This window comes from Elephas maximus, chromosome 7 (genome assembly GCF_024166365.1).
Source record: "Elephas maximus indicus isolate mEleMax1 chromosome 7, mEleMax1 primary haplotype, whole genome shotgun sequence".
In the NCBI taxonomy this organism is placed as follows: domain Eukaryota; kingdom Metazoa; phylum Chordata; class Mammalia; order Proboscidea; family Elephantidae; genus Elephas; species Elephas maximus.
Window position 1 is genome coordinate 44,126,912 of NC_064825.1, and position 19,729 is coordinate 44,146,640.

Genomic DNA, 19,729 nt, shown 5'->3' on the forward strand with positions numbered 1-19,729 from the left:
TACTAGTCCCTTATCATTTATGTGATTTGCAAGTATTTTCTCTCAATCTGTGGGTTGTCTTTTGCTTTTCCTGATAGTGTTCTGTGAAGCACAAAATGTCGTATGATACCTGATTTATCTGTTTTTTTCTTTTGTTACTTGTGCTTTTGGAGTCGTATATAAGAAACTACTGCCTAACCCAAGGTCATAAAGATTTACACCTATGTTTGTTTGCAGTAAGGAGCCCTGGTGGCACAGTGGTTAAACGCACAGCTGCTAACCAGAAGCTTGGCTGTTTGAAACCACCAGTCATTCTGTGAGAGAAAGATGTGGCAGTCTGCTTCCGTAAAGATTATCGTCTTCGAAACCCTGTGGGGCCGTTCTACTGTGTCCTGTAGGGTCACTGTGAGTCAGAATTGACTTGACGGCAACAAGTTTTTTCTTATACTAGTTTTATAGTTTTAGTTCTCATATTTCAGTCTTTGATCTCATTTGAGTTTTTTATATATGATGTGAATTAGAGGTCTAACTTCATTCTTTTGCAGGTAGATATCCATCCAGTTGTCCCAGCACTATTTATTGAAAAAAACTATTCTTTCCCCATTGAATGGGCACCCTTGTAGAAAATCTATTGATTATAAATATAACAGTTCGTTTCTGGAGTCTCAATTCTATTTTGTCGATCTGTATGTCCTTACGCCACTACTACACTGTCTATATTACTGTAGTTTTCTAGTAAGTTTTGAAATTGGTAAGTGTGAGCCCCCAACTTTCTTTTTCAATATTATTTTGATTATTCTGGGTCCCTTTATTCCCATATGAATTTTAGGATTAGGTTATAAATATCTGAAAAAAAAAGGCAGCTGAGATTTGGATAGGGATTGTGTTGAATCTGTAGATCAATTTGGAATGCCTAATTTTTTGTCATGGATTGAATTGTGTCCCCCCAAAATATGTGTCAACTTGGTTAGGCCGTGATTCCCGGTATTGTGTGCTTACCCTCCATTTTGTGGTAGATGTAATTTTCCTATGTGTTGTAAATCCTAATCTTTGCTTGAGGTTAATGAGGCAAGATTAGATTATGTTAAAGAGGATTAGGGTGGAATGTAATACCCTTATCCCGTGTCTCATTCCTGATCCAACGTAAAGGGAGTTTCCCTGGGGTGTGGCCTTTACCACCTTTTATCTTACAAGAGATTAAAGAGAGGTGAAGGGGTGGGGGGACCACCAACAAAGCAGCATTGGGAGCAGAGCTCATCCTTTGGCCCCTGGGGTTTCTATGCAGAGAAGCTCCTAGTCCAGGGGAAAATTGAGGAGAAGGGCCTTCCTCCAGAGCTGACAGAGACAGAAAGCCTTCTCCTGGAGCTGATGCCCTGAATTTGGACTACTAGATCATGAAAAAATAAATTTATTTTTGTTAAAGTCATGTACTTGTGGTATTTCTATTATAGCAGCACTAGATAAGACTTTTTTTACGTTAATTTTTATTTATTTGGTTTTAAATATAATGGATTCACATAGTAGGGACAAAACTTAAACCATACCATGTATGTCTCCTTCTCAACCTTGTCCCATGGCTTTCTTCTTAGAATTAACCACTGTTAAGTTTCTAGTGTGTCTCTACAAAGTTATTCAATTCACATAGACTCTGAACATACATGTGTGCATATATATTTACATACACATACATATATATATATGTGTATATATATATATATGTCCTTTTTTCTTTTATAGAAATTGTAACATACCTTACAGGCTATTCTACGCACTACTTTGTTTACATATCTTGATGGTTGTTCACGCGGTGTGTTCATAGTGTTTTTAGGTATAATTTACGTGTAGTGAAATGTGAAATATTTAGTGAGTTTTGACAAACGTGAACAGTTGTATTATCCACACCCTTATCAAGGTAATAGAATATTTACATAGCACCAGAAAGTTTCTTCTTGCCACCTTGTCGTCAGTTCCTCCCCCACCCACCTAGGTAACCACTTTCCTGATGTTTCACCATAGATTAATTTTCCCTATTTTAGATCTTTATATAAATGGAATCATGTAGTATGTATCCTGTTGTGACCTGCCTTTTTCACTCAGCATAATTTTTGTGAGATTCATTCATGTTGCTGTGTGTATCAGGTTCACTTTGGTAGAATTTTAGTGTCAATTGCCACTGGGTTGAAGGTTGTCCCCCAAGATTCATGTCTACCAGGACCTCAGTATGTGGCCTTATTTGGAAAGTAGTTGTTTGTACATATAATTAGCTAAGATTAAGTCGTATTCTATTAGGGTGGGCTCTAAATTCAATGACTGGTGTCCTTATTAGAGGAGAGATACAGAGACACAGGGAAGAAGGCCACGTGACAAAGGAGGCAGAGATGCAGCTATAAGCCAAGGAATGCCACGGGTTGCTGGCAGCCACCAGAAGCTAGGAGAGGTAAGGAAGGATCTTTCCTAGAACCTTCAGAAAGAGAGTGGCCCTGCTGACACCTTGATTTCAGACATCTGGCCTCTACAACTGTGAGAGAATACATTTCTGTTGTTTTAAGCCACCCAGGTTGTGGTAATTTGTTACAGCAGCCTTAGGAAACTAATGCAGTTGTATTTTATTATGTACTAATTCTCTGAAAATACTGCACACCAGAACACTGTTCTTTCAACGCTTCTTAATAAATGTTCAATTTGTATTACCTTACTTATTGTGGAAAATTCTTAGTGAGGGACAAGCAGGAGAAATGCTTCAGAAACAGCAGAGGCAGTGCAGAAAGTAAGTATTTACTGCTGTCACCCCATCAGATAATTGAGTATACCAAATTTGTTCTTACTTGATGTTACAGTGCTTGATTTCTTGTACCTCAAACCATTTGTGGATGCCCATGGTCTTTTCTCTGTTCTTTATTTCTATGGCAAAGTACAGTTAGCCCTTGAAGGCAACAGATGGACCATATAGCTTTTAAACATGTATAAAATACCTCCCAAACAGATACTGTGTGTCGCTTGTTAGGAGCGGGTACCTATTAGAATCATTTGCATACAGAGTACACTGAATTTTTATCTGTGCTTAAAAACAATCCATATTGAAATTGAGTGACTCAATTAAGTTATTTTTGTCTTATTTAGCTTCATCCTCAGCTTTTTTTCATTGTACTTAACCATTGATTTTTTTTTTCCCCTTTAGGAGTAGTTTTTAACTGGTTGGTTTATTTCATTTTTGACAAAGAGTGCTCTTACTAGTGGGGATGTGGTTTGCTTACTCATTCCCTAATATGAAAATAATGGCACCTTAATGGCGTGGTAGAGTGTGTAACTCCAAAATGACATCCTCTGCAGAGGAGACACTCGAGAGCTATAAATGGTGATGGCTGTGATGCAAGAAGTGACCTGTAGGTGAAGGACTTCATAAAACTGTAATTGCTGCCCTGAGGGTGTAATTTAGACTTACACTGTCTTTTGGGCCAAGATTCAGTGTGCAGTCATAGGTCAGTTGTGCATCAGTGTTCTTGGTTACCTTAATAGTAGCTAGAAGCTTTTAGCTTCTTGTTTGAAAATCAAGTAAGTATTTGTAGCAGTGGTAGGAAACTCCAAAGGCTGGTGGTTCAATCCACAGTTTAGTTATGAGAAATGATGCTTCCATGCTAAGTGTAAATAGTTCGTTAAAAGAAAACCTGCTGTATTAACTGCGACAAACAGAGTCATTAGTCACCTTCGTATCTGGAAGTTTCTGACTTCTCAGTCTGTGTCATTGCCTTGTTTTGTTGGATTACACTGAGCCCTTAACTTACATAAGGCATTGTGAAGACATAAACGTGTGTTTCACATTTTTGTAGCCTAAATAACTGGGAGGCAAAGGAATTAACTCTGAGATAAAATGCTTAACTGAGCCTTTTTAAAATATTTTATTGGGGTAAAATATATAACAAAAAATTTACCATTGTAGCCTGCTTTTCTCTTGCCCTACTATTTCCCTTTTCTTTTAAAGTAGGTTTAATGTTAAGCGCAGGTAGGTGCAGACACTGTACTAGACACTACACTTATTGAATGTCTGTTGTTTTTCAGGCATTACTTGCTGTTTTACATACAGTACTTATAAAATTGATTCATTTAATCCATTCACTGTAAAACTGTGTGGTAGGGGGTATTATTCCTATTTTTGCAAATGAAAGATTTCTGAAAGTTAAGGGGCTTAGTTAGGGGTCTCTGGGCACAAAATGTTAAGCATTCAACTACTAACCAAGAAGTTGGCAGTTTGAACCCACCCAGGGATGCCTTGGAAGAAAGGCCTGGCAATCTGCTTCCAAAAGGCCTTGGCCTTGAAAACCCTTTGGAGCGAGTGCAGTTCTACTTTGCAACATATGGGGTCTCAATGAGTCAGAATCAACTCCAGGGCAACTGGTTTGGGTTTGTTTTTTTTTTTTTGGTAAGGGCCTTGGTTAAGGTCACAGAGATGCTAAGTAGCAGGGTCAGTAATCAAACCTAAGTCTGATTCCATCTGTGCTCATTCCACTAAGCTGCTATGCCTGTGAAACAAGATCTATCATATAAAAGGAATCACACAGTATGTGACCTTTTGTGTCTGACTTCTTTCACTTAGCATAAGTTTTTGAGGTTCACCCAAGTTACAGCATGTGTCAGTTTTCCATAGTGGCTGCACCATTTTACATTCTCATCGGCAATGTACAAGGATTCCTATTTCTCCACATCCTCTTTGACTCTTCTTATTTTTTGTTTTTTTGATTGAGATCATTCTAGTTGGTGTCCCTAGGTGATGCAAATGGTTAATGCTCTCAGCTGCTAACCAAAAAGGAGGTTTAAGTCTACCCATAGGCACCTCAGAAGAAAGGCCTGGTGATCCACTTCTAAAAAACCAGCCATTGAAAACCCTGTGGAGCACAGTTCCACACACACACACAGACACACACACACAGAGACACACACACACACACACACACACGGGGTCACTGTGTGTTGAACCGACTTGAGGGCAACCGGTATTGGGTGTGAAGCGATATCTTATTGTGGATTTGATTTGCATTTTCTTAATGACCAGTGAAGTTGAACGTCTTTTCATGTGCTTGTTGGCCGTTTGTATATCTTCTTTGGAGAAACGTCTATTCAGGTCCTTTGCCCATTTTTTTAATTGGGTTGTTTGTCTTTTTGCTGTTGAATTGTAAGAGTTCTTTATATATTTTGGGTATTAAATCCTACTCAGATACATAATTTTCAGGTATTTCTCCCATGCTGTAAGTTGTCTTTTCACATTCTTTATAATGCCTTTGATACACAAAAATTTTTAATTTTTATGAGGTCCAATTTATCTTTTTTCTTTTGTTGCTTAATCTTGTTTGTTTGCACCCTCTTTTTTTTTTTTTTTAATAGCACCTGACAGATACCTCTCATGGAGTAAGAAATAAGTGTCTGCAATTACTCGGCAATCTCGGCTCCTTGGAGAAAAGTGTCACAAAGGATGCAGAAGGCTTAGCTCCTAGAGATGTGCAGAAGATTATAGGGGATTACTTCAGTGACCAGGACCCTCGTGTCAGAACAGCAGCTATAAAAGCCATGGTAAAAGTGATCATGAAAACTAACTGGGGACATTTTTTGTTGTTGTCATCTTCACTGGTTTTGTTAAGTTCATGGCTAGTGCTGCCTTGGCTGCATTCTGGACACTCCCAGCATATACCTGCATAGTTTCAGGAAGGTGTTGGTGGTGATGTTATGGGACTCAAAGGCACACATTCGTGTATATCAGTTGTGCTTTTCTTTGGGCTTCTCTGGTGACTTTCACCTGTATTTCTGAAACAGGGAAGGTGCAACCTATGCCTTTTGTTACAACCTGTACCTATTGTAATGTAATACCAAATCACATCCCTCCTCCAGGTCACCCGTCCCAGCAGAAAGGGAGGTGATTGAGTATTGCATAGGTGCATGATGGTATTGTTTTACAACATGTACACGCTTTGCCTTCCATGTTTCAGACATACAGGTGCAAGTTATCAGGAGGGCATGCTTTTCTGGGGAGCTTTCTTAATATTTTATTTTTTTTGTATTTCCTTGGGCATTTCATGAATTAGATTTATTAAGTGTTTGAGCACTTCTATTGTAAAGTCTTTGACCAGGCTTCTTATTCTTATAGCACTGATTTTGACTAAAGGGAATTATGTTAGTCTGCTATAATGGGGAGAATATGTGAGATTGTGGGGAGACATTGGAAATACTGATCTTTTTTTTTTTTTTTTTCCAAATACTTAAACTATATCTTTATTATCTAGTTGCAGCTCCATGAAAGAGGACTGAAATTACACCAAGCAATTTATAATCAGGTACTTTAAATGGCTACTGTCTGGGAGGGAAGAAGAATCACGAAGCTGGGAGGGCAGCACACCTATTGTCAGAGTTTGGAAACATAAGGGCTTCAGCTAGCTCAGCGTGGCACCTCTAATTAGAAAGAATGTGAAATAATGTGTTTTTGAATCTAAGACATACTTTCCGAGAATGGGGGATATATAATTTAACAGCCGTGGCACCTGTGCAAAGGAAAAGTATGGAACAAGGACAGGGTGGTTCATATGGAGAAAAGGGGTGAGGCTAAGGCAGTGGTTCTTAACTGGGGAGATTTTGCTCTCCAGGGGACATTTGGCAACATTTGGAGATATTTTTGGCTGTTACAAGGTACAGGGAGGGGAATGCTACTGTCATCTAGTGGGTAGAGCCAAGGATGCTGCTTAACTCCTAACCATGCACAGGAGAGTCCTCCACAACAAAGAGTTATTCAACCCAAAATGTAAATTGTGCCTAGGTTTAGAAGCCCTGGCTAAAGGGACCAGCAGGCTCAGTGGATGTGATAGGCTAAGTTCTGAAGACTAGAGCAGTAGGATGTTACAAACACACCATGGAATATAGTATTTTAAAGTTTCTGAGTTCTGAGTGTTGTTGAAGTCTAGGACGTTGCCATGACTATGGGTGGAGTAAGGGTATTCCATTTCAAATCAAAGTAAAACAGTAATCTGGCCTGTTTTGACAGCTTAGTATTAAAATTCTACATTTAGTCTACAGATGGACTTTCAGTAAGAAACGTGTGCTTTTTGGTCTTACAGGCAGGGGGAAAAACATCTTTGGTGTTTGAACCTGTGAGAGCAGGGTTTGCTAGGCTTGGTGCCATTCAGATGGTTTTTGTACTATCAGTCTGTGGTGGGTTCTACTGTAAGACCTGGAGTGGGGCGGGGCTGGGGGTGGAGTGCACTGTCAGAACACAGCCAGAGCAGCTGATGTTGGGCAAAGAATGCTTATGTTGGGCAAAGGTTCAGGAAGTTAAAACCACCCACAAATATTTTGATTGACATTTTCAGCAAGCCACCCAATCCTTGTTTTGAAATTAGTTTGAACATCATCTGGGAGGGCACAGAGCTAATAGACTTTTGGGATCTTTCTTTGCAGGCCTGCAAATTGCTCTCTGATGATTACGAACAAGTGCGCAGTGCTGCAGTCCAGCTTATCTGGGTTGTCAGTCAGCTCTATCCTGAAAGGTTAGTGTGGGTGTAAGCCAGCTATTGTTCATTGCTAATCTGTTCTTCTCTCCTCCCACTGTGCACACAGCCCACCTCCAGAAAATGAATATTGGTTAGGTTTCTGGAAGGCAGTGTGGAATGGGGAGAAAGCACAGGCTATGCAAATCAGAATGCCTGGTCTTCCTCATTTTTCAGCCCTGTCATGAACTTACTGTGTCCCTCGGGAAAGATACTTCACCTCTGTAGGTCCCAAGGTCCTCATCTATAAATGAAGAGATTGAACTAGCTTTAAGTGGTTTTCAGCACTTTTCTTTTTTAAAGCCTTTGAAATTGTTTGGGACCCATTTTAGAGAATACAAATGCCAGATAAAGATACCAAGTGAGTTTGAGAATAATTATCCCTTATTTAATATTTCTTTTGTGATGTTTTCCTGGCTAAAAATATTTTTACATCTATTGAATCATTTGATTCTCACAGTGATTCTGTGAGGTGAGTCAAATATTATTTATTCTGTCTTACTGAAGTGCTCACAAGAGGTTAAGGGACTTGACCCACTGTTTTGTAATTGATGAATGACTGAGCAGTGCTCAAGACCGAGTCTAGTTGTCTTTTCATTAAACTGCCTCCCAAAATCTGAAAACTGGAATGAGTTAATGAGCCTGTAGGACTAGGAACCATTTTGTAGTGAATTAGTGTATCAAAAAAAAAAAAAAACAACTGGAAATTACCTCTTCTTTTAGGACCAGATTTGCAAGGATGCTTTATATGATTCATTCTCAGATTTACTGTATTGACAGGAATGCAATCACAGGAGAGAATAAACTTAAGTATATAAAATACTCTGTGGTAGCTAGGTTTCGGTATCCTCACAAATACTGAACGTTTGGTGGGCTAAACACTTTTGTTCAAGTCACCGATAATTTGCATGAGAACTAAAATGCTTGGTTCATATTCCCAGAGTGATTTGTTTACTCTAAAATGTATTTCATCGTTCTAGGATTTGAACTATTCAGTTGTCATTTCCATGTGTGCCAGTTTTTGGATATTCTTGGTTTATTGACCTTGCAGTTTTAGGCTTATGTTTTGTCATACATGGTTTCTTTTAATTTAGCATTGTCCCAATCCCTTCTTCTAATGAAGAAATTCGCTTGGTTGATGATGCGTTTGGAAAAATTTGTCACATGGTCAGTGATGGCTCCTGGGTGGTTCGAGTTCAAGCTGCAAAGCTATTGGTAAGTTCTACTTTCTTTAATGAACATACTGCCTGTTAACCTTTGTGCAAATATCTTAAAAACTACAAATGGGGTAGGTTCGACCCACTTCTGGAAATTTAGAATTTCTTAAAATAGAAAGAAATGGTTCATTTTCCTATGAAGAAGTAGTCTTTTAGAACTGTAAGGAATTTTAAAGTTAATCCTGTTTAACCTTGTTGTTTAACATATGAGACAGCCAAGGCCCAGAGGAAAGGAAAATAATAAGAAAAATAGTTGCTACCATTTACTAAGCACCTGTTTTGTCATCCTAGATACTTTGCTAGGAGGGTCTTTACACACATTATCTCATTTACTCATCACAGCAACCCTACAAGATAGATGCTATTATCCCCATTTTCCAGTGGAGAAAACAGGCTCTGAGAAGTTAATTATCCAGTTTACACAGATAGAAAATGGTAGAACTGTCATTCAGATCCTAATCTCTTACCTTTTAGCCCGGTACTTTCCAGCTGTTTGCATAGCACCTTTTTTTTTTTTTTAATTTTCAGGGATGGAAATGTTTTACAACAGTAATAGTGTTGCCCTGTTTTCAGCTTCAGTTTCTAGCTGTGCTACTGTGGACATATCACTTGACCTTAGTCTCAGTTTCCTTATTTGTTAAATGGGGTTATAATGGCTCTTCTGTTCACCTCATGAGGTTGTCATGATGCTCAAGTGAGATACTGTCTGTGAGAATGTTTTATAAATTATGAACAGTTGGGGGTAGGAGTGAGGGCAATTATAGTATGTAAATATCTATAAAAAAAATTGTATAAATGTTATAGCAAGAAATCAAGACTCTTTTCATACCCTTCCTCTCCCAGCACTGCCAGTCTTGGTGGGATTGTTGCCTAAATGCTTTGGAGCTGACTGTACTGGACACAGATCCAGTGATATTCCTGATTCTGTGACCAGCATTTATGGCTAACTGCAGAAATTGTGTGAAGCATTTTCATGGAATAATAAGGACTTTCGATGATTTCTGTATTTCCTTTTTACAGATTATATTGCTTATTCATAATAAAAAGCTAAAATATTCCAGTTGTTAATGATTTTGTTTTTGAATTCATATTTTATAGCCTTGTTTTGATTTATGAATATTTTAAAATTCAGAACAGTTCAGACATTCATCACATTCTTTCATTCTTCATTTACTGAGCATCTACAATGTGCTGGACTTTATGCCAGGTCCTGGAATACAGAACTAAAGAACAGCCAGTCAATATAGAAAGATTTCTATATAGAATGAATAGGAGTGTGCATGTGTGTATGGGGGTGTTTTACAGGGATAGTTTAGTGGTCTGTCTGCACCTGAGTAGGCAGTTTTAAAAGCATTCCTTAAAGCAGGACCATTGAAAATTTTCGGTTTTGAACCCTCATAGGATCTAAAATGCATGTGCACACAGCTGTATGAATAATGAATTACTGTGGTGAATTGAAAGGGTTTCCACTTGGATGACTCTAACTTCAATCAGGTGTTTCATGCTATAATTTCAGTGATTTTAACTCTGAACAGCTCCAAATTATACAAATAATGACATTTGTACTTCAGAAATAATTATTAATCAATCTAATCTTATTAATAAGCATACTTGCTACTGTTTATGGCATTCCTAGCCTATTAAGCTAGGTATTTTCAGTCATATGCACACACACACGCCCCAATTTCCTTATATACACAGAAACACACATACACATATATATACTCAAATGCATACTTCTTGCAAATAATATTTAATCCTTTTAAACTCTTTGAAGTAGATAGCACTCATTTTATAAATAAGAAAACTAAGGCTTAGAAAAGGGAATAAATGAGAAAAGTACTGGCACATAGCTAGTAAATGACAGATCAGGTTTTCAAACTTCAGGCCCGGAAAGCCCATGCGGAATCCCTTCCTCTAGTTACACAATGGGAACAGTGAGAGCAGTGCGTGGGCAGTTAAGGGCCTACTAGTTTACAAGTTCCTCTGTGCAAGCTAATAGGTAAAACTCCCCTGTCCCAACTCTCAAGTAGACAAACTGACAAACCCTGCAGTCGGGTGAACTGCTGATGACCGTTAGACCACTCGTTGGCAATTCAACAAACACTGAACACAGTTGTTGTCTTTAATAAAATTGGTAGTCTGATAGGCTGAGATAGACAATCAGACAATTACAATATCTGGTAAAGAACACCTAACATAGCCATAGAAGGCCTCTAGAGGAGGTGATTTCTGAACTGAGTCATTAAGGATAAGTGTGAGTTAGCTAGGTAGAGAAGTAGTAGGAAGGGAGAAAATATGAGCAGAGATATAGAAGGTGTGCAATATCATGCATACTAATACCATACTAAACTACAGGCAATTTAGTATTTGGGGGAGTAATGTTCAGGGTGGGGGGGGGCAGTGACATGATAAAGCTAGAGAGGAAAGCAGAAACCAGGTTTTACAAGAAGTTAAATGAGATGACAGGGCTTTAGACTTAAGGCCTTCTTGCACAAAAAGATGAATCATTTCCATTCTTCTTGACTTATAACAAGGTGAAAAATTTTCAGAAAATTCAAAACAAGTTTGGCTTTCATTTACCTATAACTGACCCTAATGGGGCTAAGCAGCTTGGTTTCCAAGTATATAAGCAGATCCATGGGGCTACAGGCACTACTTTTTTTTTTTTTTTAATTGTGCTTTAAGTGAAAGTTTATAAACCAAGACAGTCTCTCGTACAAAAGCTTATGCATACCTTCCCAGGTACTCATAGCTGATCTCCCCATGATGAGACAACACACTCTTCTTCTCTACCCTGTATTTCTCATGTCCATTCAGCTGGTTCCTGTCCCCCTCTACCTTCTCAACTCACCTCCTCATGGGAGCTGCCCACATAGTCACATGTGTCTACTTGAGCTAAGAAGCACATTCCTCACCAATATCATCTTATGTCTTATAGTCCAGTCTAATCTTTGTCTGAAGAGTTGACTTTGGGAATGGTTTTAGTTTTGGGCTAACAGCGAGTCTGGGGGCCATGTTCTCTGGGGTCCCTCCAGTCTTAGACCATTAAGTCTGGTCTTTTTACTAGAATTTGAGTTGTGCATCCCACTCTTCTCTTGGTCCATCAGGGACTCTCTGTTGTGTTGCCTGTCAGGGCAGTAATTGGTAGCTGGGTGCCATCTAGTTATCCTAGTTTCAGGCTGATGGAGTCTCTGGTTTATGTGGTCATTTCTGTCTCTTGGGTTGTAGGCTGTAATCTTTATGGGAACGAATCATCAGGTTTTTCTCTCACAGAGCCGCTGGGTGGGTTCGAGCTGCCAACTTTTGGTTAACAGCCAATAGAGATGAGGAGCCTTAAAACTGGAGTAAAGAAAAGACATAGTCTTACTTATACTAATTGAGCAGTTTTTCCTCTGAAAGCAGGTTTGGTATAGTTGTTTGTTAAATATCTGCTGTTTGAGTTGCAGAGGCATTTATCTATAAAGCTCTCCGGCAAAATGGTTTTCTTAGTGTTATAAATTTAGGTTAAGTAGTTATGATAGAGCAGTTGGATCCGCACCATCTTACATGAATATATTTGTCTCAGTTAAAGTAGGGAAGAATGTGGCTTTTTTTTTTCTTTTCTGACTAGCGAGATGCATTTTATGATGAGCTCATTATCCTTTGGTTTCAAATCTGCTCCTCCTGTATCTTCAGGAATAATGCCATCATGTCTCAAGTCACAAACCCAGAAGGTATTTGGGAATAAAGTTGAAGTCTCATTATTTCTCAAGTGTATTACTATGTATAGGAGTCTTGGCATTTGTGGATTTAGAACGACAAGCGTCTTATCTAGTGTTGCTGTAACAGAAATACCATGAGCAGATGGCTTTAACAAACAAAAATTTATTTTCTCACAGGCTAGGAGGCAAGAAGTTCGAATTCAGGGCACTGGCTCTAGGAGAAGGTGTTCTCTCTCTGTTGGCTCTGGGGGAAGGTCTTTGTTTCTTTTCAGCATCTGTAGGCACAGTGTTCCTTGGCCTCTTGGTGGCCTGGCATCTATCTCTCCCCACCTCTGCTCCTTTTCTTCTTTGATTGATCTGCTTCTTTTATATCTCAAAAGAAATTGACTCGAGACACACCCTACACCAATACTGCCTCATTAGCATAAAAAAGAAAACCTGATTCCCAATGGGATAATAACCACAGGTATAGGGGTTAGGATTTACAACATATATTTTTGAAGGACACAATTCAGTCCATAGCAAGTTTAAGCTATGCTTAGGTGGCACTCAAAATTCAGTACATGTAACAATACGTAATTTTTTGAGGCCCAAATTTGAGTAGTATCCCCTCTGCGTGGCTGTGAAAGTGATTTCAGCTGAAGCTGCATCCCAGGAGAGCATTGGGAAGTATGCATAGAATAACGTACTGTGAAATGACCAAAACCTTCTTTTTGGGGGGAAAAAGAAGCCCTTTAAAAAAACAAGTGCTAGCCCAGAACTAGACAGTGCCTGGCTACCACCCCCAACCACTCTGACAGGAATCACAAGAGAGATGGAGTGGGAGAATAGAACAAAATTCAAATTCATGAAAAAACACCAGACTTATTGGTCTGACGGGGACTGGAGGAACCCCTGAGACTGTGGCCCCTGGACACCCTGCTAACTCAGAACTAAAACAACTCCTGAAGCCTACTTTCAGACAAAGATTAGATATACCTGTAAAACAATAACACACGTGAGGAGCATGCTTCTTAGTTCAGTCAAATATGCAAAACCAAATGGGCAACTCCTGCCCAAAAGCAAGACGTGAAGGCAGGAAGGCACAGGAACTGGATGAATGGACAAAGGGAACCCGGGGTGGAAAGGGGGAACATGCTGTCACAATGTGGCGATTGCAACCAATGTCACAAAACAAATTTGTATAAACTTTTGAACGAGAAAAAAAAGATTGCAGCCTTGGAAACCCTATGTGGCAGTTCTTCTGCTCTGACCTATAGGGTTATTATGGATTATACCTGTGGTTATAATCCCATTTGGGAATGAGTTTTCTTTGTTATGTTAATGAGGCAGCATTAGTGTAAGTTATGTCTTGAGTCAGTCTCTTGAGATATAAAAACAGCAGATTAAGAAAGCAGAGATGGGGAAAGATAGATGTCCCACCACATGAAGATCACCAAGGAACAAGGACCTTCACCCAGATCCAACAGAGAGAGAAAGCCTCCCTCTAGACTGGTGCCCAGAATTCAGACTTCCAGTCTCCTAAACTGTGAGAGAATAAATGTCTGTTCGTTAAAGCCATTCACTTGTGGTATTTTTGTTATAGCAGTGTTAGATAACTAAGACAGATAGGAATCAGTGATCTGGGTCCTCCCACTGAAATATCTCCTTTGTTTTCTTGAAAGTGCTTGTTAGAGTAAAAATGGCTTTTTAACATAATAAACTAAAGAAAATGGATATGAAGTTAAAAAAAAAAAAGCCGAGTGCTAATGATGAGAGTAAAGCCAAGTGGTGAAAGTAAAGAGAAAATGAGGATATCTAAAAAAGTTTTTGTTCTTATTCATAACATAGATGTGTTAGAATAAAAAAGTGAATATTAAGATTTGCCATTGGCTCAGATCTGTGTAACAAACAAGGCCACCAACTGTACCATGTAGATATAAAGAAAAAGTGGTTTTGAAACTACTTCAGTCAAAACAATACAAAAGTTGCTGCTCTAGAATAGTAGGAAAGATTTTGATTTGGGTACGGATGTTCCCAAAGAACATGTCACTTTCTATAAAAAATGTGATTGGAAAAAAGGTCAGGAGCTTGTGTAAGCATTTCCATATTTATTAATTCCTAACTGGCCTCCAGAGCCCTGGTCGCATAGTGATTAAGAACTCGGCTGCCAACTAAAAGGTTGGCAGTTTGAATCCATCAGCCACTCCCTCCCCCATGCATTTGTCAGTTTGTCGTACTGTAGGGGCTTGCGTGTTGCTGTGATGCTGGAAGCTATGCCACTGGTATTCAGATCTCAAGAAATAGATTTGATTTGTTGAACTCTACTGACTGAAGACCAGATGAGTTGTGGAATGACATTAAGGACATCATACATGAAGAAAGCTATAGAGGTCATTTAAAAGAAAGAAAAGACCAAAATAGATGTGAAAAGACACTATGAAACTTGCTCTTGAACATAGAGTTCTAAGGGAAACAGAAGAAATGATAAAATGAAAAAGCTGAACAGAAGATTTCAAAGGGCAGCTTGAGAAGACAGAGGAGTATTACGACATGTGCGAAGACCTGGAGTAAGAAAGCTGAAAGGGACGAACCCACTCAGCATTTTTCAAGCTGAAAGAACCAAAGAAAAAATTCAAGTTTCAGGGTTGCAATATTGAAGGATTCTACAGGGAAAATATTAAACAGTGCAGGGGCGTCAAAAGAAGATGGAAGGAATACACAGAGTCACTACACCAAAAAGTCTTGATTGACGTTCAGCCATTTCAGGGGGTAGTGTATGATCAGGAAGTGACTGTACTGAAGGAAGAGGTCCAAGCTGCACTGAAGGCATTGGTGAAAAATAAGGCTCCAGGAATTGATGAAATACCAATTGAGATCTTTTTCACCAAATGGATGCAGCGCTGGAAGTGCTCACTCGTGTATCCCAGGAAATTTGGAAGACAGCTGGACTGGAAGAGATCCACATTTATGCTAATTCCAAAGAAGGGTGATTCAACCATTTATATCACATGCAAGTAAAATATTGCTGAAGATCATTTAAAAGTAATTGCAGCAGTCCATCAACAGGAAACTACCAGAAATTCAGGCCAAATTCAGAAGAGGATGTGGAACGAGGGATGTTGCTGATGTCAGATGGATCCTGGCTGAAAGCAGAGAATACTAGAAAGATGTTCACCTGTGTTTTATTGACTATGCAAAGGCATTTGACTGTGTGGATCATAACAAATTATGGATACCATTGTGAGGAATGGGAATTCCAGAACACTTAATTCTGTTCGTAAGGAAACTGAACACAGATCAAGAGGCAGTTGTTCAAACAGAACAAGGGGATACTGTATGGTCTGAAGTCAGCAAAGGTGTGCATCGGGGTTGTATCCTTTTACCATACTTACCCAATTTGTTTACTGAGCAAATAATTCCATATGCTGGATTATGAAGAAGAACAGGGCATCAGGATTGAAGGAAGATTCATTAACAGCTTGTGTTATGCAGATGACATAACCTTACTTGCTGAAAGTGAAGAGGACTTGAAGCACTTCCTGATGAAGATCAAAGACTACAGCCTTCAGTAAGGATTACAGCTCAACATGAAGAAAACAAAAATCCTCACAGTTGGACCAATAAGCGACATCATGATAAACGGAGAGAAGATTGAAGTTGTCAGGGATTTAATTTTACTTGGATCCACAATCAGCACTTCTGGAAGCAGCAGTCAATAAATTAAACAATGCATTGCATTGGGCAAATCTGCTGCAAAAGACTTCTTTAAAGTGTTGAGAAGCAAAGATGTCACCTTGAAGACTAAGGTGCGCCTGACCCAAGCCATGGTATTTTCAGTCGCATGCAAAATCTGGACAGTGAATAAGGAAGACTGAAGAAGAATTGACACCTTTGAATTATGGCGTTGGCAAAGAATATTGAATATACCATGCATGGACTGCCAAAAGAATGAACAAATCTGTCTTGGAAGAAGTACAGCAAGAATGCTCTTTAGAAACAAGGATGATGAGACTTTGTCTCACATACTTTGGACATGTTATCAGGAGGGATCAGTCCCTAGAGGACATCCTTCTTGATAAAGTACAGGGTCAGGGAAAAAGAGGAAAACCCTCAACAAGATGTATTGACACAGTGGCTGCAACAGTGGGCTCAAGCATAATACTGATTGTGAGGATGATGCAGGACTGGGCAGTGTTTCATTCTGTTGTATATAGGGTCACTGTCAGTCGGAACCTACTCAAAGGCACCTACCAACAACAACAACAACATCTCTTTGGAAACCCTATTGGGCAGTTCTACTCTGTCCTATAAGATCGCTATGAGTTGAAATTGACTCAGTGGTGACACGTTTGGTTTTTTTTGTTCAACTAGTTTCCACTTTCGTTTTGGTTCCTTCTGGTCCATTAGTCACATTGTTAGCAAGATGATGTTTATAAAGTGTAAATCTATGTTTATCCTTAAACAAGGTATCTACTCAGCCTCAATTTCTCATCTAAAAAATAGGAATAGTGTACATTCTTAATGAGGTTGTTGTGAGAAATCAATTTTAAAAATATAAGTAAATATTTTATGTGCTATTAAGCTCTCATTAAGTGTTTAATAGAAGTTAAAAAAAAAAGCTCTCATTAAGTGTTTAATAGAAGTTAGCTAGTCATTACTCATAAGGCAGATTCTTTAGCATGATTAAGGCTCTTTATGATCTGTCCCTATCTGTTCTGCTTCTTTTTTGGCACCCCCATCTTGCATTCCATTCATAAAACCACTTGCTGTTTCCTACATGGCATTCTCTCTTCATGCATTTGTACTCGTGTTTCCAATTCCCGAAATATACCTCTCCTGTCTCATCCCTAAACTGACTGTGATCTGAGTTTCCACAGCAACCTTTGTAAGTGTTCATTACAGTGTTCACTACAACCTTTCTAAGTGTTCATACCATAACGCAGTTGCCTCTTTGCTTGTCAGTCTCCATCACTAGTCTGTGAGGTCATTGAGTGCAGAGTTGATGTTTTTTATTCTTGTGTTCCTGTTCCTGAAGACTGTAGGCATATAGCTGAATGGTTGCTAAATAAATGTTTTCTGGAATGAGTGAATGAATGAACAAGTGAATGGAAAGAAAAGGAATGGAGAGACGGTAGAGGGTCATGGTTAAGTCAAAGGATTCTGGCGCCTAGGTTCATACCCCAGCTCTGGAATTTACTGCCTTTATGTTCTTGAATGAGTTACTTAATCTTTTTGTGCCTCCTGTTTTCCCTATATATAAAACGGGGCTAATAGTAGTATTTACTTTGTGGGACCATAACCAAACCAAAAAACCCAGTGCCATCGAGTCGATTCTGACTGATAGCGACCCGATAGGACAGAGTAGAACTGCCCCACAGAGTTTCTGAAGAGCGCCTGGCGGATTCAAACTGCCGACCCTTGGGTTAGCAGCCGTAGCGCTTAACCACTACACCACCAGGGTTTCCTGTAGGACCATAGTGAGGATTAAGTGAACTAAAATTAATATGTGTATAAAGCACATAGAACAGTGCATGGCACATAGTAAGCTTTGTTTTGGTAATAGCTGCTGTTAATGTTTTTTATTATTGTCCTGATGATGATGGCCTTAACTATCAATGATAATAAGATTATCTTTATGCATTTAAGATAGCCTCAAACTTGAATTTTAAGATGATGTTCAAATCATAAAATTTGTTTAATTTGCTTTGGATTCTATTTACAGGGCTCTATGGAGCAAGTCAGTTCTCATTTTTTGGAGCAGACCCTTGACAAGAAGCTGATGTCAGATCTGAGGGTAACTTAAATTCTTTGTGTTAAAACTAGATTTCTATAACTAAAAACCATTGTGGTACCCACGTGTCGAGTTGTGTTCATTTAATTTTCTAGCTCATGCATTTGTTAAGTTAATGTAGGGTGACTGGATTACATTTTAATTTAAGACCTTGGTAACCTGAACCAAATTACAAGCTACTGCATTAAATTGTGTATTATTGTAATGAAATACTTTACACAGGTTGTGCTTTACAAAGACAAGGAGAGATTAATTTTCTATTTGTTAGAAACTAGGAGATGATGATGTGAAATGGTATGACATCTTAGAGCTCTTTTTCAACATCAGTTCCCATGGAAGAGTGAGCAAATTCTTTTTCCAAATGGTAACAAAATGCCTTCTGTGGAATGCCCTGAAGCTTTCACTGTGATACTTTTCTAATGTGGTTTGCAGAACCAAATATGAGTCTGAAAAAATGCCTTAATTTTTAAAATTGTAAAAGTGATAATTAAAGAGTTACAGAATCTTTGATAAATAGTGGGGAAAGGGAAACAATTTACCCATATTCTCACTACCCTAACTTTGGTCATTTTGATATATTTCTTCTTGGCTCTTTTTCTTAATCATTTTATGCACATCACTTTTCATTCCACTGTTTACATTTACCGTTATATCATGTGCTTATTTTTTCATATTGCTGACTTCATACTTTTTTCATATTTTTACTGGTTGTTTAATATTCTCTAAAATAGATGTGCTGTCAGTCATTTCTTAGTCCTTTCAATATATTGAACATTTAGATTCTCCTAATTTCCCCCCACCATTGTAAATCACATAAAGATCATCATCTTCATGCATATCGACGCTTCTCCTTGTTTGAGTTACTCTCTAAGATGAATTCTTAGGAGTGGTTGAGGAGTTAACATCTGTACTTCATGAAACATTGCCATATGGCTGTCCTGAAGAGAAATTATATGGCACCATTACCGTGGTATTGCCTTCATCTGAGATCAGTTCTGGATTTTAAGTGTCTTCTGGGAGGGGGAGGGAAGGGTGGAAGCGTAAAGAAGGAAATGTTGATAGTAGATGGTGAGGGATGACTAATGCGAGGTTTCTAAAACATGACACAGTGTGCAAGCATTACTATATTGTTTTCTGATCCCGCATCCTTGCAGGCTCAGGTGCTATATCTCATCAGTGCCTCTGAGATAACTGGCTACAGGGATACAGACTAACACTGAGAAAGTTTATAAAAGGCTAATGTATAGAGGTAGAATGCCAGTTCATTCATCTGTGTAAGAACTGTAACTGTCAAGTAGACAGGATAGTTGTATTAGTCAACCACTATAGTACAGGATCACTATGAGTTGGAATGGACTTGATGGCAGCAAGTTTGGGCTTTTTTTTTATACTACTCTAAGGGCAATCTGTGTGGGAAGTGAACTTACTAAAAGGTTGCTTGGTGACAACAGTGTCCACACAAAAAACATCATTACCAGATAGAGACCTATTTCTACTGAGACTGAAGAGATTGTTTTCTAGGGCCAGTGTTTT

General features: G+C 38.8%; 1 protein-coding gene across 4 annotated transcripts in view; it reads left to right on the plus strand.

Annotated features, from left to right (window-relative positions):
* Nucleotides 1-19,729, plus strand: part of INTS4 (integrator complex subunit 4) — a 131,453-nt gene that overhangs the window by 26,199 nt on the left and 85,525 nt on the right. For all 4 annotated transcript variants that reach the window (XM_049889718.1, XM_049889720.1, XM_049889721.1 and 1 more), the window contains 5 exons: nt 5,356-5,541; nt 6,249-6,299; nt 7,414-7,502; nt 8,597-8,717; nt 18,128-18,199. In XM_049889718.1, coding sequence (XP_049745675.1) covers nt 5,356-5,541; nt 6,249-6,299; nt 7,414-7,502; nt 8,597-8,717; nt 18,128-18,199 — 519 coding nt within the window. The remainder of the gene's footprint in view (nt 1-5,355; nt 5,542-6,248; nt 6,300-7,413; nt 7,503-8,596; nt 8,718-18,127; nt 18,200-19,729) is intronic.